The sequence below is a fragment of the Myotis lucifugus genome, unplaced genomic scaffold (genome assembly GCF_000147115.1).
Source record: "Myotis lucifugus unplaced genomic scaffold, Myoluc2.0 scaffold_471, whole genome shotgun sequence".
NCBI classification, from domain to species: domain Eukaryota; kingdom Metazoa; phylum Chordata; class Mammalia; order Chiroptera; family Vespertilionidae; genus Myotis; species Myotis lucifugus.
The window spans coordinates 513888-538922 of NW_005871519.1; the positions used below are offsets into that span (position 1 = coordinate 513888).

At 43.4% G+C, this 25035-nt stretch overlaps 1 protein-coding gene across 11 annotated transcripts in view; it reads left to right on the forward strand.

Annotated features, from left to right (window-relative positions):
- Positions 1–25035, forward strand: part of LMBR1 (limb development membrane protein 1) — a 118807-nt gene that overhangs the window by 84085 nt on the left and 9687 nt on the right. For 7 of the 11 annotated variants that reach the window (XM_023744521.1, XM_023744523.1, XM_014445624.2 and 4 more), the window contains 5 exons: positions 1394–1470; positions 2110–2187; positions 6229–6302; positions 6536–6626; positions 8242–8308. In XM_023744521.1, coding sequence (XP_023600289.1) covers positions 1394–1470; positions 2110–2187; positions 6229–6302; positions 6536–6626; positions 8242–8308 — 387 coding nt within the window. The remainder of the gene's footprint in view (positions 1–1393; positions 1471–2109; positions 2188–6228; positions 6303–6535; positions 6627–8241; positions 8309–25035) is intronic. The other 4 variants (XM_023744522.1, XM_023744524.1, XM_023744525.1 and 1 more) reach the window with 4 other exon arrangements.

The window sequence follows — 25035 nt, forward strand, 5'->3', positions numbered from 1 at the left end:
CGTCAAAATGATCACACTCTTATCTTTAATTACAATATTTTTCAGTTCTAGAAATTCCATTTGATTATTTTTCTAGATTCAATTTGTGACATTTGCCATCTCATCATTTGTCTTAGGGAGCATGTTACTCGGTTACTTTAAGGCCACTTCCTGATGAGCCCACTATCTGGATCAGCTGAAAGTGTTTCTGTTCTTTTTTCCTTTGTTCTGCCTTCTGGTAATATTTGAATAAACGCTAGACACTTTTTATGTGTCACTGTAGAAACATGGTGATAGTCTCTTCTTTTTGAAAGGACTTCCTTTAGCTTCTGGCAGGCAGTTAGAGTAGGGACAGATCCCTTTAATCTGAGATAGTTGGAGACTGGGTTTTGGCCTTTACTAGGGGGTCTATTTCCAGTTTGGTATTGCTCCTAGAGTATAGCTTCTCCTTGGTCCTGAAAGCCTGGTTGTTTTGTTGTTGATTGTCATGCTGTCTTCTTCATGAACCTTGAACTCTTGTTTTACCTTTCAAGAAACATAAGCCCGATGGAGCTCAGCTTGGCTTCTCTACCCCGAGCTTCACCCTCTGTCCCCCTCCTCAGCGCTGAGCTTTGCAGGGGCAGTGGCTGCATCTGGCTCTCCTTCCTCTCTCCTCTTCTCTGTCATCCTAGCCTCTCAAGTGCTGACGGCCTCAGTCGCCCCAAACTTCAATTTTTGTCTCCTTGGCTCTGCTGAGTTTGCTGAAAGCTTTGCTTTAGGAAAGTGGGTTTTCTTTCACCCACTGATTTCTGCTTATTTCTCAGCCTTGTGGGTCCATGCAGTTACATCTGGAAAATGTGGGGGAAGGAGTGTGCCTTCATTTCACAGACACTGGCCCCTCAGTATTGATTGTCATGGTGATTCTGACACAATAAAGTGAGTTTGATCCACCTTCTCCAGGTGTTTATGGCCTGGGACAGTGTGACGTGAGGGAGCCCCTTGCAGCCCAAAGTGGAAGTTTGCTCTCAGCCTCTAGCAACGGGAGTGATGTCTTTGGGATGTGAGAGTAGAGGGGATTTTTACTCCTGTTACTTTAGTCATTCAAATCTGTATCAATATGTAAACCCATATCAAATACAAATATCTCTATATTTTCAGAGTAAGCTATAAATTAACATTTTATTTCATTAGCAATTGAAATGTCTTTAAAGAGCTAAAATTTAAGCATCACAGGACTAAGTTGTTTAATGTAGCAAACTAACTCTAAATCTCTGATTTTTATGGCTTGTGGAGGAAAATGTAAAATAATTTGTGTTTTTTAAAAATTATATAAAAATAATGCATTCTGATTATAGTAGTAAGGAATAAAAATGGGAATGTGGAGAGGATTTTGGGCCATTTCTGAAATCTTCTGTTGTGTTGTTTCTCCTACTAGAGAGGCGGAAGAAGGCGTCGGCTTGGGAAAGAAATTTGGTGTATCCTGCGGTCATGGTTCTCCTTCTCATTGAGACGGTAGGAATTGATTTGCCTGGTTGCATAAAGCAAATTATTTGATATTTACTTTACTGTTTGAATATGGCAATTCCCTCAGCGAAGTGCAGGTAAACTGGTTTTCTATTAGTAAGATTAAAATGCATCCATGCTTCTATGTGCAAAAACTTGATAGAACCAAAATAGAAATGAATAGTAATTTTTAAAAAGTCCTCAAGCTTATCTATTTCTTCGTGAAAGCAGGAAATTCATTCTTTGTTTCATTGAAAATGCAGAGCAGAGGAGGTGCTGGAAACACTGTCAGACTCACGGGAGGCTGTGGGCGGGCGTCAGGGAGCCAGTTCTGATGGATTATAACTATTTGTAACTTGGGGTGGGGGAGGTTGGATTTCCAGTTGGTGAGATCAGTGAATAAGTGGATCTGTGTTATTAGCATTTGTCACAAGTTTTGAAATTATAATAATTTATAGAATGTTTTAGAATTTATTCTGGGGTTTTGTAGACAGTCTAATGACTTTAGGGTTTTATGTAGAATTTTTGTTTGGACTACTTTTCTCTCCTCTGAAGCATACAGTTGGTTGGCCACTTAGATTTTAATATATATGTATTGGCAAAATGTCTTTGAAATGTAGAACTGACAACTGACTTTTTGTGTCGTAGTCCATCTCGGTCCTCCTGGTGGCTTGTAATATCCTTTGCCTGTTGGTTGATGAAACAGCAATGCCAAAGGGAACGAGGGTAAAGTAGAATGTTTAACATGTCTTTCTTTTGCAAGAGTATCTGCATGTACACCCTGAGTGCTTCAGATAAGCCAGTTAAAGTCACCTTTCTGTATGCGTATACTTTACGTTGTGTGAATTTCTTTATGCAAGGGGCCTTCATAAATAGCATTTATAAAGTACTATAGGCCCGATGCACGAAATTATTGCAAGGGGCTCAGCCCTCGCAGCCACGGTGGCTGCCTCGGCCCTTGCAGCCCTGGCTTTGTCTGGAAGGTCGTCTGGTCTAATTAGCATATTATGCTTTTACTAGAGGCCCAGTGCACGGATTTGTGCACCAGTGGGGTCCCTCGGCTTGGCCTGCAGGGATCAGGCCGAAACCAGCTCTCCGACATCCCCCGAGGGGTCCCGGATTGCGAGAGGGCGGTTCTTGGGTGACACACCCCAGAATCGGGCTCATCACCCGAGAACCGCAGCTGCTAAGTCACGGTAGCTTGGCAGCTCCTGTGTTGAGCGTCTGCCCCCTGGTGGTCAGTGCACGTCATAGCTACCAGTTGGCCAGTCGGACAGTCGCTTAGGCTTTTATATATATAGATTATAGATGGTTTTGTTTCTGGTATCTGGATTGGCCGGGCCTTTTATCAAAAATCAGATAGACTTCATATCAGAGTTTATCTTTGTTTTACTGAAATTCATTACTTGTGATTTTTTTAAAAAAATGTACACTCTGAAATAGTGACATATGAAGAGTTTATTAAATGGGTTCATTGGGTTTGTGAGAGATGCAACTGTGTGGTTGATGGGAGTCCCACTTCAGGAGAGTCTACACTTTATGACACTGAGTCAAAATGTTCAGTTACTGGCGAGAGTAAGAGGTATATCTTTTTATGAGTTAACTTAGTTTTCTCTCTTGTTAAAAGATTGATGATTTTATTAAAATCTGTCAATTAGCTGATTTGAATATATTTTCATCAAGAAGGTAGTTCACTAAATATTCATAGTTGACATAGTTTTTTCTAGATGTCTCTAAACTTTTACATACTTAAAGTAACATTTAAGTTTTGACATTTATTATATTTTTCCAAGTCAGCCACTTTCCCATTCCCCATAGAAATGACTTAAAAACTTTTAGACTTTTGATGCCCTTCTCTCTTTAATACACCTGTTCTCTCATAGAGAAAAGCCATTGTCTATCTTAATTCCTTCTCTTCGGTCTATGATGAAGATACCCTGTTCTTCCCAAAGCTAATTCATTCAGCCCTAGTTCTTGATTTAGATCCCCCCTCACACCATTGTCCCTTGTGCCGTCTGTCCCGGCCACTCTCTCCACAGTGAGCTACCAGCAGGCTCCAGGTGCCTCATTCCACTAACAAGCAGCAGCAACAGACAGCCTCCTCTTCTACAGTCCGGTCTTCATCTTTTGTTTACTCCCAACCCCACTGATAAGAGCAAGAAGTCACCTACTGTGTTGACTTCTAGCTACTTTTTAACCCATTCTTATATACTATATACTAAGTAAATCTTACGTCATAGTAGAGAGGGACTTATACCTGGTAGGCTCCTTGCATGATTGTGTAAATAAATCAGGTCACCTTAATCCTACCTGTGTAGGCCTCTGAAGACAGGGAATAGTTCCAAAATGTTTTTTATCACAGTTGTTGGGGAGGAAAATTTTTTTCTTCTACCCTTCTAGGTTCGTTTGTCTGGTCTAAGAATTAAATTGACAAAGAGACAGAAAAACAGGAGAAAATAAAATTTAATTACATAAGTACATAAGGAGACCCCATAGAATGAGATCTCAAGAAATGATCAAAGCAGGGAATATGTATACCATTCTTAGACAAAGAAACAGTTACTTATGAAGATTGCACAAAACAGAGAGTTTGTGTTTGGGTTAGGGACTTAATTGAAGAAGTAACAAAGCTTGTTTTTATAGCGACCTCGGCCCTGAACTCCCTCTCTCTGGCACAGGGAGCTTTGTTCCTTGTGTTAGGGGAACAGGAGGCCAGAGTGTGCTTCTTGTACTGGCAGGCTCTCCAGCAACTAATTTGAAATGATCAACATGCCGCCGTGGCCTATTTTGGGGCGGCCTGCCCGAGTCCCATTGCAGTCAGTATGCTTCTTATGCCTAAGTTAGAATGTATAGAGAATATTATTTCTTGTTTTTGTTTTCTTAGTGTGACAATACATTTTATTTTATCCTGGTATTTCTCTTAGATGTAATAGAAGCTGATTGTAAATAAGTCATTCATATTCATATAGTTCCTTTAATTAATAAGCTATGGAAATATTGTTCCTACTTCATTAAGAAATAATTTTTCTCCTGTTTGGTCTCATTGACAAAACTACTTTTCTGTTTGTTTTTTTGAGTCCTAGATAAAGATAGTTTTTGAGAATAGGTACAATGTTTAGGAAAAAATTTATAGCATTACATTTTTTAAAATCTGGGTTTATTAAGTTATATCTTTTAAAACTCCCAAGTTTCCAAGGAAGATTTGGGGAAAGGACATTTCTAAGGGTTAGAAACAGGGTATGCACATTCACCTTCTTTCTGTGCTTAGCTTACTTTTGACATTTTTTAATTGTATAATTTTTATATGTCGCCTCAGGGTTCGGATAATTATATATTTTATCCCTATTGTACTGTTATTGAAAGGTTAGCATGGAAGGTTAGCATGGTGGTCTGTCCGGGAAGGCTAAATAGCTACCTCTGAGAGTGATAAAAGAAAATTGAATTTATTTAAGAAAAGGGCTGCACAGCACTGAGCCAAGGGGACATTGGGGTGATGATGGCAGCTCCAGGAGCTGAGTGTCATCCTTATACATAGTCACTGGCAGGACACTTGTCATCAGTGGTTTTGGGGGCTGAGTCGGTGGGCTTGGAATGCGGGTGGAATGCATGTGTGTGATCAGGTGCCTTCAGGACAATTTCAATTCCTTGTATGGTCTGACTCCTGGTGTCTAGCATCTTTTTTCTGGTCTTTGTCTTCTGTTGGGGGAAATGGCCATTAAGGATTGTAAGAAACATTCAGACCTCTAAAGAGTTTTTGTGAGTTTATTTGAGCCAAACTGTTGACAATTGCTGGGAAGCAGAATCTCATATTTGGATAATGCTCCTGAGAATGGTGGTTTTTCACCTAGTTTTGCAGGTTACCTCAAGGAGGAGATGTAAGTGGGTTACCTGAAATCCACTGGTGATTAGGGAGGTGGGAGAAAGCAAAGCGGGGGAAACCTTTGGGATTGGGGAAAAAGTAAAATGATAGACACTTACCTACCATGATCAGGAAGCTGGTTTTCCCGGGCGAGGCTTATCCATTGCACTCCGGATGTGCTGACCCCTGCGATGTCCCAAAACACATAAAGTAAAATGATAGACACATGCTTCTTTTGCACAGGTGGGTACAGGATGGTTAACAGTCAGCAATTAACCTGATAACAATAACAATGAGGGAATTTTTGGTCTCCATCCTGGTGCATTGGTTGTGCCCTAAGGGGTCCCCAAAAAGGGAAGTTACAAGTTACCCTGACATTCCACAGGTATGTTATTATAGATGCAAAAAGACAATAGGCTTGGTAAAGATGAAAGTTGATCTTTGTCAGGGAAGATACTGGCCTAGGACATGACTACCCACTATAAATTTTTTAATTTAAAAAAGTTTTAATTTCAGGCCATCCTTTCTGGTTACTGTAAGTCCCTGAGTTAGCAAGGCCTCCACGCAGGCCTTCCCTGAGCTAGTCAGGTTAGCATGTGGCCCCTTTTCGTCCACACCCTGTAGTCCGAACAGATATATTTTTAAAGGATTTCTTCCAAGCATATTGAAGAATTCACAAAATGCTCATATTATTTTGATAAGAAACTTAAATTTGAAATAAATCAGAAATATTTTGAGCCTGTTAAAATTGTTAACATGTGGTTGAGTTAGTTGATGAACTCTGCCTAATGTCAAGTTTTATTAGACCAAGTTCCTAATTTCAGCTGTCCTATATTTGTGAAACAACAATTTTAGGGAAACCAAATATAATAGTGTCATTGAATTCTGAAAAGTGTTTTTCCCCCCAGGGGCCTGGGATAGGAAATGCCTCGCTCTCAGCTTTTGGTTTTGTGGGAGCGGCACTTGAAATCATTTTGATTTTGTATCCTTTCTTTCACTGAAGCTCTGTCTGTTAACAAGTTTTCTGTCCAGTTTTCTGGGACAGTGGTAATTTACTAAGACACTTGCCCCGAGAAAAAACAAGGCATTCTTCCCCAGGCACTCCAAGTGGCTTTTGGTTTTGTTTTGAGTTTCCTTTGGGCCTTCAGACTTGGAGACTACTGAGAACTGAAGGCAGCTCACATTCTTTGGAGGTGTTTTCCTTGATTCTCACAGCTATCTGATGGTGTCCTCTGTCGTCGGTTTCTATAGCCTCCGCTTTTTTGGAGACTTTATTCCCAAAAAGGATGACACGACCATGACAAAGGTAAGGTAAAGTCTCGGGCGACGGTGCCTCCCCTTTGCCTTCCAAGCCAACCCGTGTGCTTTATTTAGTAATCGCCCTGCGCGCTTCCGCCGCAGCAGAGGCATTTGTAAATTGTGCAAACACAAACTGGAAGGTTTTCGTGTGGGAGCTGCCAGTGTGCCCTGTGTGGCTTGGACGACGTCCATTCACTTGTAAATGCGGAGGAGCCTAGCTTGTTAGCTGGCACGGAGGCTCTGAAAAGACGCTTTTCCTCCAAAGAAAATGCTCCGCTAATGAGTCACTTGGGCTGTGCTGACTGCACTTCAGGGAGCTCCTTTGAGATCTGAAGAACCTCTGTTGCTACAAGTAGTGGAGACAAAGTGTTTCAAATTTGAATAATTAAAGCAAGACGGAAGAGGCCTATTCAGAAACATTTTGCAATCTGAGGCTGATTTGACTTCCTACAATATGTCCTTGGCTACGGGAATAGCACAGGCTGTGGCACAATGGCTGCTGCTCTGTAAAATGTTCCCACCGGCTGAAATGAGGGGCAACTACAGGAGCTGCGGGCTTCTTTTATGTTATTAAATATTCCATATTGTTATCCTATTTTAAGAGGGAACTTATTTCCTATTCATCTATCGATGTACCTAACACACTGTGAGTTTTTGAAACTCTGAGCGTCTAGCTTAAGTGATCACAGGTCTGATCAGCATTTCCAGCTCTTATTTATTATGAAAGAACTAGAGGCCCGATGCTCGAAATTCGTGCAAGAGTAGGCCTTCCTTCCCCCAGCTGCTGGCACCGGCTTCCCTCTGGCACCCGGGACCTGGGCTTCCCTCGCAGCCCTGGCTTTGTCTGGAAGGTTGTCTGGAAGGATGTCTGGTCTAATTAGCATATTATGCTTTTATTATTATAGATAAGCATAGGGTACATTGAAAATGAATGACTAGAATGTATGTGTTTTGGATTTTGAGCTTTTTGATATTAAAATCTTACAACATCAACATGTTAGAAGTAGATCTTATATAAATTGTGAGCAGTAGTTGGCTTTAAAAACAGAGTTAGATATTAAATGCATTAATTATTTAAAGAAATATATTTTTCTTGATTTCAGAGAGGAAGGGAGAGGGAGAGAGAGAGAGACATCAATGGTGAGACAGAATCATTGATCCCTGGCCCCTGCACACCCCACACTGGGAATCGAGCCTGCAATCAGAGTATGTGCCCTGACCAGGAATCGAACCATGACCTCCTGGTTCATAGGTTGATGCTCAACCACTGAGCCTGGCTGGCCGGGCTAGGCATTAATTCTTTTTCACTTGACAAGCAAGCTGTTTTGAAATTGGCAACATCAATCAATGATGTAAAATGCATTGTCTGAGGTGTAAAGTAACTTAAGTGTTCTGTAGCTTTATATTTGTGCCAGGCACTACCAATATTTTCTAGAACATACAGATAGGACATTAAATGTCTATAGGCAGTTTCTTCTTATTTTTAAATTCTATTGTGAAGAGTGTGATTAAGAAGTTAGCAAGGTGCAGTAGGCACCTGGAGTGAACAGCTTCCCAGAGGGGATGGGTTCCATTTATCATCCCGTTGCGTGACCGCCTGCTGCTCTTGTATCTCCTGGCAGATCATTGGGAACTGCGTGTCGCTGCTGGTCCTGAGCTCCGCTCTGCCTGTGATGTCCAGAACCCTGGGTGAGTCCAAGTGGGATGTTCCACTCCACTCCACTCCTTCACTCCAGTTTCTAAAGATCATCCTTCGAGATACACCACTACCCTACTTCACGCCTTTACTCCTGCACTTCATGATTTAGGGCTACACCAGAGAGCGCTTTTATCAAACGAAGGCCACTTATTTTTTTAAATCCTAATAATATGTCTTCTCAAAACAGTGGACTTTTTTGTTCACTGACTAGTTAAGCTTTTGAGTCTCTAGTGAGGAAACTGATTTTTACTTTTAAAAATGTTTAATGTTTAGAAAATATTAAACTAATTTTTCTTAATATGAAATGTTTTAAAACATAATTGTATTTTAAAAAATTGAAAATCTGTCAGACTGATTTTAAGCTGCTGTGTCATGAAGTGGGCGTAAAGGCAGCGAGGTCTCGGAGAACCACGGGGACTTAACGGGCAGCCTTTAGTTTAAGGATCTCGCGTGCCTGTCATCCTGTTTACAGTATTTGATTCTCTAAAAGGAAAGCGTCCCACATTGTTCTAGTGGCTGGGGAGCTTCCTGTGGCCCCTCCCCGCCTGTAAAGCCCTGTGGGCTCGGGATGCTCAGGGCTGGGCTCACTGTTACTCCGCGTGTTCAGTAGGAGCTCCGTTTTCCAGACTTAGGGTTTGACCTGAGAGGGTTCACCAACGATTAGGAAAAATCCCACCATTCAACCTCAGCAACTTGCTCACAACGAAAATGACAAGTCCGAGCTGCTTTTGTTTCACCTGGTATATCGCATCATCATTTATTCAAGACCCACCCATCAGGGATGCGGGTGGTGCCAAAAAGCAGGCGTTATCCTCGTCTCTAATTCTCACAGGAATTTCATCTTTTAATAAAGAGTGAAATCTCCGATGAGTAGAGAGGGACCGCTCTCCACAAACCGACAGAGCTCGCTCACTCCTCACTCTTTTGTGTTTGCTTACAGGGCTTGTTGTTGTTTTGACATCCGCTTATGGTGTGCTAATCTTGAAAATGCCAAAAATCTGCACTTTCGTTACTTGATTTGTAGCTAAATGTCATATGTATCATGACAGTCCAACAAATAATTTCTGTGTTATTACAGCTACCCTACCATTTGGTCACTTATGAAACCTACTGTGCTCTGTTATTTAAAATTGTTCATAGCAGTACTAGTATATACTTGTTTACAGAAGAAAATTACATGCTGAGTATAGTTTTAATACAAAGAAAATGAATGGCAAAATTTGCTTTTTTAAAGATCAACACATTAAATTCCTGAGTAGTTTGCCATAGAGATAAATAAAAAGGAGAAAAGGAAAGATGGAACAATTAAAAGGCAGCTAACAAATGCCCGGACCCAGCTGTCCAAACAGGATTAATGGCGTGCATTAGGGCGCAGTGGTCACGTGCTCCGCCCGGCACAGCACGCACGCACTACCTGTTATGCCAGTGGCACTGAATAGATGAAAAGGAGTAAGTGCACTGAACAGAGTCACAGAGGCTTTTCACAGCGTTAAAAAAGCAAATTTCTAGACAAAAAGAATAAGCTTTATTTAGTATTATGGGAAATGCAAACTTGGGAGTTACTTTGTAATTCCTCGGTTAACTCTTTAGAAGTGAGTCTTTGATTTTAAGAAGATAAAATATAGGGAATTGTCATGACTATTATCCTACAGTATAACGGGACTTTGATTTACTGGCTGAAAAGCTTATCAGACCAGAATAGAGGGTGTGCTTAAGCACGGATTCCAGGCTGTGGCGTCTCCTCTCTGTCTCATGCCTCCCACAGGGAGAGCCTGACCCCAGGAACTCAGCCCGCAGCAGCCCCCCACTCAGTTAAATGAGACACGAAGCAACAAGGAGCCTCATCACCTCCATTACATGCAGCTCTTCTCTTAGTTTAATAGTTTTAAGTGATGATTATAAATTCAATTATAAATTGAAAATATATTGAAACCTGTATAAAAAATTAATTTGATGTTCTGGGAGGTTTTTTCTTTTAAATTTGCCAACTGCTACTGTTGCTGCGTGGTAGGCATAAACTGTAGCTTTAGACTTACATGTCTGGTGTGACATGACACTTTTATTAAGAAATTCCTTTGGAATAGCTTCTTATATTTGAATATGGAAAACTGCACTAATTGAAAAATTAGTGCTAATTATGCTAATTTAAAAATGACCACTAAGTAGATTTTATAAGCATATCAGTTGCCACAAGGTCTGTGAAAAAAATTTTGACCTTTTATTTTCAGTCAAATATAATTAATATAGATGATCGTTTTGTCACTTATAGGAAACACAAGACATCTGTGCTTAACATTGTTTATTCGAACTCTTTAAACCCTTTGCGAGCGAGTAATGACACTCCTGGAGTTGGTGACCAGACTGGCTGGCTGCATGGTCAGACTTCAGTTTTGAAGAATGCAACATCTGGGGGATTTGGTGTCCAAATATTCAGTAAACAAAGGGCTCTCAAGGTGATTAGAGGAGATGGTTGACAGGTGAAATTAGAACATGATCAGGCCTAGTAAATGACCTATGGATGCTGGAGTTTTCTATAATAAAATATTTTAAAGGTAGCAGAGCATTTTGTAAGAACAGATTTTGTCTGGTTGCTGACATGTTCTTTTTTTAAAAAAATATTTTTTTAATTGATTTCAGAGAGGAAGGGAAAGAGAGAGAGAAATATCAATGATGAGTGAGAATCCTTGATCCGCTGCCTCCTACTGGGGATCGAGCCCGCAACCCCGCCATGTGCCCTGAATGGGAATCTAACCATGACCTCCTAATTCATGGGTTGATGCTCAACCACTGAGCTGCACCAGCCGGGCTGACATGTTTTTTATTATGCTCAATCAAGAAACAACAGAAGGATTGACAATTTTTGCATTCTTTATTTAAAATCTCCTTGAACCAGAAAATTTTTCTCAACTGTTACCAAAAGACCTTGTAGTACTTCTACTAATTTCTATTTTAAAATTATTTTCTTCATTCTGAGGTTCTTTCTGTGACTTGTTAGTGATGCAGGTTCCAAATGCAGATTTAAAAAATATGCTTGTGGTATGAACACAAAAACTCGTACCCTTTTGAACCAGCCTGTTATTTGTGTCCTGTGCCCATATTTCTCATCGGGGTCTCATACAGGAGAGCAAGTGCATTATTCGCTTTTGTTCTTTGATGAAAGAATCCTGTTTCATTTCTGTCCTTTTTGGAGAGGTTTTCTTTTGGGGTTTTGTAAGTACACTCCTAATTTTTACACTGGGCCTTCTTTCCCTCTCCAGTTCTCAGTGTGAAATAGAAGTATAAATTATCATATACCCCTAATTATGACTTTGATATAGAAATACTTTCAAACCTCATATTGAAAATTTCTCAACAAAAAAATGTGTATATGACTTAGTCATGGTCAGTTATTTTGTAGAAAATAATAAATGAGCAGTACTGATGAACTTTTAAAAAAAATTTATTGATTTCAGAGAAGAAGGGAGAGGGAGAGAGAGATAGAAACATCAATGATGAGAGGGAATCAGTGATTGGTTGCCTCCTGCCTGCCCCCTCCTGGGGATCGAGCCCGCAACCCAGGCATGAATCTAACCTGGGACCAGAATCTAACCTGGGACCCCTCAGCCCGCAGGCTGACGCTCTATCCACTAAGCCATACCAGCAAGGGTACTGATGAACTTCTGATAGATTACTAATGTCCTCATGTCTGAACAGTCAGTTTGTATATCTAGTTAGGATTTTTAATAAAGAGGCAGTATTCTGAGTCAAATGTCTAAGAGTTTGGAAAGTAACCATGGCTCACGCTACACGCCCTCATTCCCGGTACCTTGTCATGTTCTGACACTGTCCTAGTTTTAGGGCTCACAGTCGCACCCAAGAAAACATCAGGGCCACACATTATCCAAATAACTTAGCCATCTGTTGACACACAACCAAATACCTTAACTTTTAGTTTGTTATAAAATAATTTTCATATGAAAATAATTCCAGTTAGGATCATTTTGCTGGAAGAAGCCTTAAGATACAGTTTTAGAATGTTAACAATTAAAACTAGACTGTGAACTATAGTGAGGGACTAATTTGTACCAAGAATCAAGAGTGCTAACCTGGCTGAGAATATACATAGTATTGGCTGCCTCTTGCATGTCCCTCTGGGAGATGGAGCCCACAACCCAGGCATATGCCCTGACCAGGAATTAAACCAGCAACCTCGCGTGGTGCATGGGGTCAAGGGTCAACCACTGAGCCACAGACTGGGCGTTATGATTATTTTTTAATTGACCATATTGCTATTTATTTTCTATTTGACCTGTCTCTTCTTTGTTCCCCCTTTTTACCCTTTATCTGCATTCTTACCTATTTAGTTGGCCTACTTGCTATAACTCCATTGTATTACTTGAATAGTTGTTTTATGGTTTATAGTATACATTTTATTATTATTATTTATATTTTTTTATTGATTTGAGAGAGGAAGGGAGAGGGAGAGAGAGAGAAACATCAATGATGAGAGAGAATCATTGATCGGCTGCCTCCTGCACACCCCCTACTGGGGATCAAGCCCATAACCCAGGCATGTGACCCTGACTGGAATCGAACCCGGGACCCTTCAGTCTGCAGGCCAACGCTCTATCCACTGAGCCAAACCAGCTAGGGCCATTTTATTATTACTATTATTTTTAATAATTCTTTATTGTTGAAATTTTTATATATGTCCCCTTTTTCCTCTCATTGACCCCCCCTCCAGCCCGCCCCGCCACCCCCTATCCCCGCCCCAGGCTTTCAGCACCCTATTGTCTGTTTCCATGGGCCATGCATATATGCATACAAGGTCTTTGGTTGATTATCTCCCACCCACCCATGCTCCACTGCCTTCCCTCTGAGATTCTGCACTCTGTTCCATGCTTCCATGTCTCTGGATCCACTCCGTTCATCAGTTTGTTTTGTTATTTGGATTCCACATATGAGTGAGATCATGTGACACTTGTCTTTCTCTCACTGGCTTATTTCACTTAGCATGATACTCTCCAGGTCCCTCCATGCTGTCTCAAAGGGTAAGAGATCCTTCTTTTTTACAGCTGCAGAGTATTCCATGGTATAAATGTTCCACAACTTTTTTATCCACTCATCTACTGATGGGCACTTGGGCTGTTTTCAGATCTTAGCTATTGTGAATTGTGAATTGTGCTGCTATGAACATAGGGGTGTGTACATTCTTTCTGATTGGTGCTTCGGGTTTCTTAGGATATACATTCCTAGAAGTCAGATCACTGGATCAAATGGGAGTTCCATATTTAATTTTCTGAGGAAACACCATACTGTGTTCCATAATGGCTGCATCAGTCTACATTCCCACCAGCAGTGCACGAGGGTTCCCTTTTCTCCACATCCTCGCCAGCACTTGTCCTTTGTTAATTTGTTGATGGTAGCCATTCTGACAGGTGTGAGGTGATACCTCATTGTCATTTTAATTTGCATCTCTCTGATGATCAGTGACTTTGAGCATTTTGTCATGTCTCTCGGCCATCTATATGTCCTCTTTGGAGAAGTGTTTATTTAGGTCCTTTGCCATTTTTTTTTTTACTGGATTGTTTGTCTTCCTTTTGTTGAGTTGTGTGAGTTCCTTATATAGTTTGGATATTAACCCTTTATCAGATGTATCATCACCAAATATGTTTTCCCATAGCATGGGTTCTCTTTTCATTTTGTTGATGGTTTCTTTTGCTGTACAGAAGCTTTTTATTTTGATGTAGTCCCATTTATTTTCTCCTTAGTTTCCTTTGTCTCAGGAGATCTATAATAATAAAAGCCTAAGCGACCATCGCAACGGAACAGACGACTGAACAGGCTGCGTGGGGCAACCAGGCCGGCAGGGGGGTTAGTGAGCAGCATGCTGTGTGGGGCGACCAGGCCAGCAGGGGGGTTAGTGAGGGGCAACCAAACAATCGAACAGCAGGCTACATGGGGTGACCTGGCCAACTGGGGGGCAGTTGGGGGTGACCATGCAGGTGGGGGAGGGCAGTGAGGGGCAACCAAACGACTGAGCAGAAGGCTGCGTGGGGTGACCAGGCCGGCAGGGGAGGGGCAGTGAGGGGCGACCAAACAACCCAACAGCAGGCTGTGTGGGGTGACCAAGTTGGCAGGGGGGTTAGTGAGGGGCGACCAAACGACTGAGCAAGCAGGCTGCGTGGGGCGACCAGGCCTGCAGGGGGGGCAGTTGGGGGCGACCAGGCAGGCAGGGGGTAGGGGCAGTAAGGAGCGACCAGGCCGGTGGGGGGGAGAAGTTGGGGGAGACCAGGCCAGCAGGGGGAGGACAGTTGGGGGTGATTAGGCCGGTAGTGGGGGCTGTTGGGGGTGACCAGGCCAGCATGGGGGATAATTAGGGGCGATCAGGCAGGCAGTCAGGTGAGATGTTAGGAGCCAGTGGTCCCGGATTTGAGAGGGATGTCCGAGGGGTCCCGGATTGGAGAAGGTGCAGGCTGGGCTGAGGGAACCCCACCCTCCCGTGCACAAATTTTGTGCACCGGGCCACTAGTATATCTGTAAACATATTGCTATGAGAGATGTCTGAGATTTTGCTGCCTGTGGTTTCTTCTAGGATTTTTATGGTTTGACGACTTACATTTAAGTCCTTTATCCATTTTAAGTTTATTCTTGTGTATGGTGTAAGTTGATGGTCTAGTTTCATTTTTTTGCATGTATCTGTCCAATTTTCCCAGCACCATTTATTGAAGAGACTCTCTTGACTCCATTGTATGCTCTTGCCTCCTTTGTTAAATGTTAATTAAGTGAAATGGCTTGGGTCAATTTTGGGGTTCTCTGTTCTTTTCCATTGATTGATACCTGTTCTTGTGCCAGTACCAGGCTGTTTTGATTATGGTGGCTTTGTAGTATAACTTGAAATCTGGTATTGTGATTCCTTCAATTTTGTTTTTCTTTCTCAAAATTGCTACAGCTATTCGGGGTCTTTTTGATTCCATATAAATTTTTGGAGTATTTGTTCTAGATCTGTGAAATATGCCATTGGTATTTTAATAGGGATTGCATTGAATCTGTAGAGTGCCTTGGGTAGTATGGACATTTTAATAATGTTGATTCTACCAATCCATGCACTTCTTCTATCTCTTTTTTCAATGTCCTGTAGTTTTCCGAATACAGATCTTTTGCCTCCTTGGTTAAGTTTATTCCTAAGTAACTTAATTTCTTTTGTTGCAATGGGATTGTTCGTTTAGTTTCTCTTTGTGAGAATTTATTATTGGTGTATTAAAAAACCATTGATTTTTGGGTGTTGATTTTGTATCCTGCTACATTGCCAAGTTTATTTATTAAATCTAGTAGTTTTAGGTTGGAGTCTTTAGGGTTTTCTATGTACAATATCATGTCATCTGCGAATAATGAGAGTTTTACTTCCTCCTTTCCAATTTGGATGCCTTTTGTTTCTTCTTCTTGTCTGATCGCTGTGGTTAGAACTTCCTGTACTCTGTTGAATAGAGTGGTGAAAACAGACATGCCTGTCTTATTCCTGTTCTTAGGGGAAATGCTGTTAGTTTTTGTCTGTAGGCTTGTCATATATGGCCTTTATCATGTTAAGAGTTTTTATCAAAATGGATGTTGGATTTTGGCGAATGCTTTTTCTGCATCTATCGATGTGATCATATGATTTTTGTCTTTCAATTTGTTTATGTGATGTATCACGTTTATTGATTTGCAAATATTATACCAGCCTTGCATCCCTGGAATAAATCCCACTTGGTCATGGTATATGATCTTTTTAATATATTGCTGGATGTGATTCGCTAATAGGTTATTGAGGATTTTAGTATCTATGTTCATCCGGGATATTGTCTTATAATGGTCTTTCTTTGTAGTGTCTTTATCTGGTTTTGGAATTAGGATAATGCTGGCCTCATATAAAGAGTTTGAAAGTGTTCCTTCCTCTTGGATTTTCTGAAATAGTTTGAGGGGTATAGGTGTTAGTTCTTCTTTGAATGTTTGATAAAACTCCCCTGTGAAGCCGTCTGGACCTGGGCTTTTGTTTGCTGGGAGTTTTTTGATTACTGCTTCTATTTCATCAGTTGTTATTGGCCTAATCAGGTTTTCTGATTCCTCCTGATTCAGTTTTGGGAGATTGTATTTTTCTAGGAATTTTTCCATTTCATCCACATTGTCCAGGTTGTTGGCATATAGTTCTTCATAGTATTTTCTTATAATACTTTGTATTTCTGTGGTGTCAGTGGTTATTTCTCCATTTTTGTTTGTGATTTTATTTACTTGGGTCCTCTCTCTTTGTTTCTTGATGAGTCTGGCTAATGGTTTATCAGTTTTGTTTATCCTTTCAAAGAACCAGTTGTTGGTTTCATTGATTTTTTTGTATTGTTTTTTTAGCCTCTATGTCATTTATTTCTGCTCTAATCTTTATTATTTCCTTTCTTCTACTTACTCTGGGCTTTTCTTGTTTTCTCTTTCTAATTCTTTAAGTGAAATAGTTTATTGTTTAAGTTAAATAGTTAGGGTTAAATAGTTGTTTTTTCTTGTTTTTTGAGGTAGGTCTGTAGTGCTATGATAAGTTTGTATATGAACTTCCCTCTCAAGACTGCTTTTGCTGTGTCCCAGAAATTTGGGGTTGTTTTGTGTTCATTTCATTTGTTTCCCTGAAGGTTTTGATTTCTTTCTTGATCTCGTTGGTAACCCATTCGTTGTTTAATAACATGCTATTTCGCCTCCATGTGTTTGAATGTTTTTGGGTGTTTTTACTGTAGTTAATTTCTAATTTTATTCCACTGTGATCTGAGAAAATACTTGATAGGATTTCAGTCTTCTTGAACAAGTAGAGACTTGTTTTGTGTCCTAACATGTGGTTTATCTTTGTGAATGATCCATGTGCACTTGAGAAGAATGTATATCCTGCAGCTTTGGGGTGAAATATTCTATAAATGTCTATTATATCCATCTGATCCAGTGGGTCCTTTAGAGTCACTGTTTCCTTGTTAGGTTTTGTTTGGAAGATCTATCCAGTGAAGTCAGTGGGGTGTTAAAGTCCCCTACTATGACTGTATTGTTGTCGATCTCACCCATAAAGTTCTCTAGAAGTTTTTTTTAAATATATTTAGGTGCTTCTATGTTGGGTGCAGGATTACCAAGGTTATATCCTCTTATTGGATCAATCCTTTTAGTATTATGTAGTGACTTTTGTTGTCTCTTGTGATTGCCTTCATTTTGAAGTCTATTTTGTTGGATATGAGTATTGCCACTCCAGCTTTTTCTTCTTTTCCATTTGCATGCAAAAAATTTTTCATCCCTTTTACTCTCATCCCGTGTGTGTCTTTTGTTCTGAGGTGGGTCTCTTGTAGACAGCATATAGTTGGGTCATGTTTTTATATTCATTTAGCTACCCTATGCCTTTTGATTGGAGCATTTAATCCAGTAACATTGAGAGTTTTACTGATAGGTACTTATTCATTGCCATTTTAATTCTGTATGGCTAGGTTTCTCTCTCTGTTTCTTCTTTTCATTACAGCAGTCCCTTTAGCATTTCTTGTAACACCAGTATAAGCCCCCCCACTTTTTTTTGTCTTGGAAGCTCTTTATTTGACCTTCTATTTTGAATAATAGCCTTGCTGGATATAGTAATCTTGGTCTCAGATCCTTGCTTTCCATTACCTTGAGTACTTATGCCATTCCCTTCTGGCCTGTAGAGTTTCTGATGAGAAATCAGGTGTCAGCCTTATGGGAGATCCTTTGTAGGTAACAGTTTTTTTTTTTTCTCTTGCTGCCTTTAAGATTTCTCTTTGTCTTTAATTTTTGGCATTTTAATTATGATGTATCTGGGTATGGACCTGTTTGGGTTCTTCTTGCTTGGGGTTCTCTGTGCCTCCTGAACTTGTGTGACTTTTTCCTTTACCAGGTTAGGGAAATTTTCTGCCATTATTTCTTCACACACATTCTGTATTTCTTTCTCCCTTTCTGCCTCTTCTGGCACACCTGCTATTCTAATGTTATGTTTCCCACAGTTCCCTTAAGCTGTCCTCCTGTTTTTTAATTGTTTTTTTCTCTTTGGTTCTCTAATTGAGTGATATTTTTCTACCCTGTCTTCTAATTTTCTGATTCAATCCTCATGTCCCCTAATCTGCTGTGCATTCCTTTTCTTGTGTTCTTTATTTGTGTTATGTCATTCTTTATCTCAGATTATTCTTTTTTCATGATTACTATATCTTTTTTCATGCTGGTGGGCATCTTTACCATCATTACTCTGAACTCTGTTTCAGATAAATTTCTTATCTCTGCTTCATTTATCTCTTCTTCTAGAGAATTCTCTTATTCTGTCATTTAGGGGTTGTTTTTTTATCTCCTTATTTTGGCTGTCTGTCTGGGTTTGTGACTATGTATTAGGTAGATCGTCTATGCCAAGCATGTCAGACTCAAAGGCTAACGGGCCAAATAAGCAAGGTTTAAGTTTATGTGGGCTGCAAAAAAACCAAAAGCTTCAATTTTCATGGATATGTAGGTTTATTTAGATAGAGACATGCTGAATACAAAGGGCTTAAATAAATGAGTCATTGTTAACATAAAATAACACTTTAATAAAAATTGATATTTTTTTCTTGAACATTAACTTACCAGACACTGAATAACTGCACAAATTAATAAGCATAACGCAAATAAACCTATTTTTCTTGTTCTCCGAAAGCGAAATATTTCCTGTTGCGCACACCAAACAAGTCAGTACAAGACTAATGACGTGGCAATCAGCTGCTAAAGTATTTGCTGCTAGATTTAGGGGAGAGAAATGGTGCACCTGCCATAAGGCTCATAAGGGAAATGAATGCAACACGATTATAGTAATCAGTCATTAGCGAACGTAGTAGTTCATTATTAATAACTAGAGGCCTGGAGTACAAAATGAATTCATGCATGGGTGGCGTCCGGCTGCCCGCCCCCGATTGAAGTGGGGGGGGGCGGCGACGGGGGCTGGGCCAGTGGGTGGAGTTATTTCTGTCAAAGATCTTTGCAGGATGCATACACGTTTGCTGTTGGCTTTTGGATGAGTTGAAGCTTCAAAGGCGCTTCAATGTCAGGGACACTTACAGCTTCTGTTTCTAAACCTCCCCCTAGTCAGGTCATGTGGGTTAGTTCCCTGCTGACAAGCCCTCTAAAGAGAGGCCGTGGTGTGATGTGCCTGCCCTCTTTGGTAGGAAGCAGAGGAGAGAGAATGCAGGAAGATGGTGGTTGTGCTGGGCTCCTCTCCTGGGCACCTGACTGACGGTGCTGACCGTGAGCAGTTTTCCTCCTGATCACTTGTCATTCAGGTTCCTGGTCTATGAAGGCTGGAGAGTGTTTATTTACTTAGAATCACTGAAGGTCACAGTGGGGCGGGGGAGATGCTCATGGGCGGGGCTGGCAGGATGGAGGGGCCGCAGGCAGGCTGGCTTGGCCCAGCCCCTATCAGGCTGGTTGGTCACTGCAATGCGTGTCATAGCCACTGGTCATTCTTATAGTTCTGCTGTTCGGGCGCCTGGCTTTCATATTATATATATATATATATATATTATATATAACAGGATATTGTAAAAATTAAGTTATGAAATTTTTATTAAAATGTTTCTTATATACCGTTATATTGGCTGGGCTGCAAAAATATTCATTGCGAACCACCGGCCATGAGTTTGACATACTTGCTTTACACCTCTCAATCTCTTCTTTAGGGCAGTGTTAAATGCTGTTTCTGACTGATTAGATCAGGCAAAGACTCAAAGCTTCCAGAGATCGCTTCTGGCTACAGACTGATAGGATTCAGATATGAATTGCCCCAGGCAATCATCCTCAGGTGTGGAGACTTTTTTCCAACAGGGTGGGGCAGTTGCTTCTGCCTGGAGGCTAGTTGTTATTTATAGTCTCTGAAGTGCCTCAGGGAAAATTGTTTTCCAATAGGGTATGTCATTGTCTTCCCCCAGGCATGGCAAACGTCTATTTGGCAAAGATGTCCTCTGCTGCATGAGGGAATGACTCAGCACAGGAAACCGGGGGTGTCTGCCTTCTGAGTTCTATGCCCCCAGTTCCTAATCCTGGGTTTTGCTCATATAGCTCCAGTCCACTTCACCCTCCCTCTGCTGGAGCACAAGGTGGGTGGCTCCACAGGGAATTTTGTGCATTGGCCCTTTAAGAGGGTGCCTGAATTCCTAGCTCTCTCCCTGGCAGACAGCACCCCACTGCTTTTCATAGCCAGATATTATGGGGTACCCTCTTCAGTTCTGGTGCTCTCTGCTGGGGGGCCCAGCTTGGGGATTAGGTCCCAGAGTTCTCAGTGGCTCCCCCCCACAGCTGAGATATCTCTCCAGGACTCAGCTGCTCTCTATGGGCGCCTGGCCAGCCCTTTTGCACCTCTGCCCCTCCCACCAGTCTCTATGCCATCTCCACTTTCAGTCCTCAGGCATCAGGGTTCTCTCCTGTGAGTCTTCTGTTGATTATTCAGGAAGTTTTTCCTTTGCAACAGCATGGATGGAACTGCAGATTATCAGCAGTGATAATTTAAAAGAAGGCTAGGATAGGAGGGTAGGCAAAGCTCCTTCTATCAGCTAGCTGCTTGTCCCAAGTCCTTAATCTATAGTATACATTTTAAACTTATCACAGTCTACCTTCAGGTTATAGTTGGTATAAGAACCTTATAACAATAGACGATTGATCCTTGAAGAACATAGGGGCTGCGGGTGCCAAACCACTGCACAGTCAAAAATCCACATATAACTTTTGACTCCCCCAGAATTTATTTGTTCTTATGGGATTGGTTCCAGGATCCCCCCAGATACCAAAATCAGCAGATGCTTAAGTCCCATATATAAAAAGGTATAGATCAATGCATACAGCCAGCCCTCAGATTTCCAACTGGGATCAAAAACAGTACAGGTGTTTATTTAAAAAAATCTGTCTATAAGTGGGCCTACACAGTTCAAACCTGTGTTGTTCCATTTTTTCCCTGTCAGCTTTTGTGCTACTGTTGTCATACATTTTACTTGTACACGTTATAAACCCCACTAGAGGCCCAGTGCACGAAATTCATGCACTTGGGGGGGGGGGGGTCCCTCAACCTGGCCTGTTCCCTCTACTGGGGAGTGGGCCTAAGCTGGCAGGCAGACATCTCTCTCGCAGTCCGGGACCACTTGCTCTTTACAACCCACCTGCTCGCTGTTCCTTACCACTCAGCTCACTGCTCCTTAGTGTGAGGTCGGCCTCTGGCTGAGCAGGGGGAGCACACTGACCTCCAGGGGGCAGCTCCTGTGTTGAGCTCTGCCCCTGGTGGTCAGTGTGCATCATAGCGACCCGTCGTTCTGGTCGTTCCGTTGTAATGGTCACTTAGGCTTTTATTATATACTAGAGGCCCGGTGCACAAAAATTTGTGCACTCGGGGGGGGGAAGGGGGGGTCCCTCAGCCCAGCCTGTGCCCTCTCACAGTCTGGGACCCCTCGGGAGATAACGACCTGCTGGCTTAGGCCTGCTCCTGGGTGGCAGAGGGCAGGCCCAATCCCTAGGTGCAGCCCCTGGTCGGGCTTAGAGCAGGGCTGATTGGGGAGTTGGGGCGCTGCCCCCTGTGATGCACAGAGCAGGGCGGATTGGGAGGTTGCGATGCCACCCTCAGTCACGCTCAGGGTAGGGCTGATTGGGGGGTTGGGGCACCGCCCCCTGTCACACTCAAGGCAGGGTCGATGGGGAGGTTGGGGCGCTGCCCCCTGTCATGCACAGAGCAGGGCCCATCAGGGGGGTTGGGGCTCTGTACCCTGTCACGCACAGAGCAGGGCCAATCAGGGGGTTGGGCACTGCCCCCTGTCATGCACAGAGCAGGGCCCATCAGGGGGTTGGGGAGCTCCCCCCTGTCATGCACAGAGCAGGGCCCATCAGGGGAGTTAGGGCACCGCCCCCTGTCACACACAGAGCAGGGCGGATCAGGGGGTTGGGGCGCCGCCCTCTATCACCCACAGAGCAGGGCCGATCAGGGGGTTGGGGCACCGCCACTGTCACACTCAGGGCAGGGCCGATGGGGAGGTTATGGCTCTACCCCATCACACACAGAGCAGGGCCCGTGGGGGGGGGTGGGTTGGGGCGCTGCCCTCTATCACCCACAGAGCAGGGCCGATCAGGGGGTTGGGGCGCCGCCACTGTCACACTCAGGGCAGGGCCGATGGGGAGGTTATGGCTCTACCCCGTCACACACAGAGCAGGGCCTGTGCGGGGGGAGGGGGGGGGGGCGGTTGGGGCGCCGCACCCTGTCACACACAGAGTCGCAGGGCGATCAGGGGGTTTGGGCGCTGCCCCCTGTCACGCTGATCCGGTGCCAGGAGGCCTCGCGGCTCCGCTGATCCTGGTGCTGGGAGGCATATTACCCTTTTACTATATAGGATAGAGGCCTGGGGGCCGGCTGGTTTTCCCTGGAGGGTGTCCTGGATCAGGGTGGGGGTCCCCACTGGGGTGCCTGGCCAGCCTGGATGAGGGGATGATGGCTGTTTGCAGCTGGTCACACCCCCTTCAGGGTGGGGGTCCCCACTGGGGTGCCTGGCCAGTCTGGGTGAGGGGCTGAGGGCTGCCTTCAGGCTAGTGGTTGACTGAAGCTCCCAACCGCTCCTTTTTTTCTTTTTTTTTTTTTTTATTCTGGGCCAGCTTTAGCTCTGGCTCTAGCTCTGAGGCCTCGGCTTCTGAAAGCTGGTATCTGGTTTGTTTGCGTTCTATAATCGAAACAATGTATAACTCCAGCTCTGAGATCCCGGAGGCTGAAAGCTGGTTTCTGGGATTTTGTTTAGATTCTATATTTGTTACAAAGTTTCAAACTGCCAGCTCAGAGGCCGGCAAGGCAGGCGGGGAACGTTGGAGTCTGCCAGTCACTGGAGCAAGCAAGCCTCATGTTCGCTTCCAGCTGCCTGGCTGCCAGCCGCCATCTTGGCCGACAGTTAATTTGCATATACTCACTGATTAGCCAATGAAAAGGGTAGCGGTCGTACGCTAATTACCATGTTTCTCTTTTATTAGTGTAGATACTAGAGGCCCAGTGCACAAAAATTTGTGCACTCGGGGGGGAGGGGGTCCCTCAGCCCGGCCTGTGCCCTCTCGCAGTCTGGGACCCCTCGGGGGATGACCACCTGCTGGCTTAGGCCTGCTCCCCGGGGGGATTGGGCCTAAGCTGGCAATCATACATCCCTCTGGCAGCCCGGCAGCCCTCGGGGGATGTCCACTTGCCAGCAGGGAGCAGACCTAAGCTGCAGTCGGACATCCTTAGCGCTGCTGAGGAGGCAGGAGAGGCTCCCACCACCACCGCTGTACTGGCAGCCATCCGCCTGGCTTGTGGCTGAGCAGAGCTCCCCCATGTGGGAGCGCACTGACCACCAGAGGGCAGCTTCTGCATTGAGCGTCTGCCCCCTGGTGGTCAGTGTGTGTCATAGTGACCAGTCATTCCCAGTCTTTCTGCTGTTAGGGTCAATTTGCATATTACCCTTTTAATATATAGGATAGAGGCCTGGTGCACAGGTGGGGGCCGGCTGGTTTGCTCTGAAGGGTGTCCCGGATCAGGGTGGGGGTCTCACTTGGGTGCCTGGCAAGCCTGGATGAGGGGCTGATGGCTGTTTTCAGGCTGGCCACACCCCCTTTATGGTGGGGGTCCCCACTGGGGTGCCTGGCCAGTCTGGGTGAGGGGCTGAGGGCTGTTTTTAGGCTGGCTGGCGACTGAAGCTCCCAGCCTCTCCTTTTTTTCTTTTTTTTTTTAATTCTGGGATTTATTTACCTTCTATAATTGAAACTTTGTTGCCGTCACTGGAGCTGAGAGCTGGCTCTTGCTCACTCCAGCTCTGAGGCCACGGCCTGCTGAAAGCAGGTATCTGGGGTTTGTTTAGCTTCTATAATTGAAACTTTGTTGTCGTCACTGGAGCTAAGAGCCAGCTCCAGCTCCGTGGCCACAGCCGGCTGAAAGCAGGTAGGTATCTGGGGTTTGTTTAGCTTCTATAATTGAAACTTTGTTGCTTTCGGAGCTTAGATCCGGGCCGCGGCAGGCGGGGAACCTTGGCTTCCTCCATCACTGGAGCAAGCAAGCCTCCTGCTTGCTTCAGCTGCGTGGCTGCAGGCCGCCATCTTGGTTGGCGGTTAATTTGCATATCTCCCTGATTAGCCAATGGGAAGCATAGCGAAGGTACGGTCAATTACCCTTTTTGTCTTTTATTAGATAGGACTAGAGGCCCGTTGCACGAAGAGATTCGTGCAATAGTCCTTCCCTTCCCCTGGCTGCCGGCACAGGTTTTCCTCCGGCACCCGGGACCCAGGACTTCACTGCTCCACCCGGAGCCTTCAGTCTTCGCTGCTCCACCCGGAGCCTTCAGTCTTCCCTCCGCCTCTTCGCGCCTATGTATGTAAATTAACCGCCATCTTTGTTGGGTTAATTTGCATACTCTCCTGATTGGCTGGTGAGCATAGCAGAGGGATGGTCAATTTACATGTTTGTCTATTATTAGGTAAGATGGTACATTGTTTTTATTTTTGCTTCAAACAATGATCTTTTACAGAGATTTCAAACTAAAAATTTTTTTCTGTGTAGCCACATAGTAATCATTTCTGTTGCTCTTCAGTTCTTTATGTAGAACCAGACTTCCTTCTGGTAGCATTTTCCTTCTGCCAGGAAGACTGTCTTTAACATTCCTTGTAATGCACGTTTGCTAGTGATGGATTCTTTCAGCTTGATGTATGTGTGAAATGTTTTTATTTTGCCTTATTT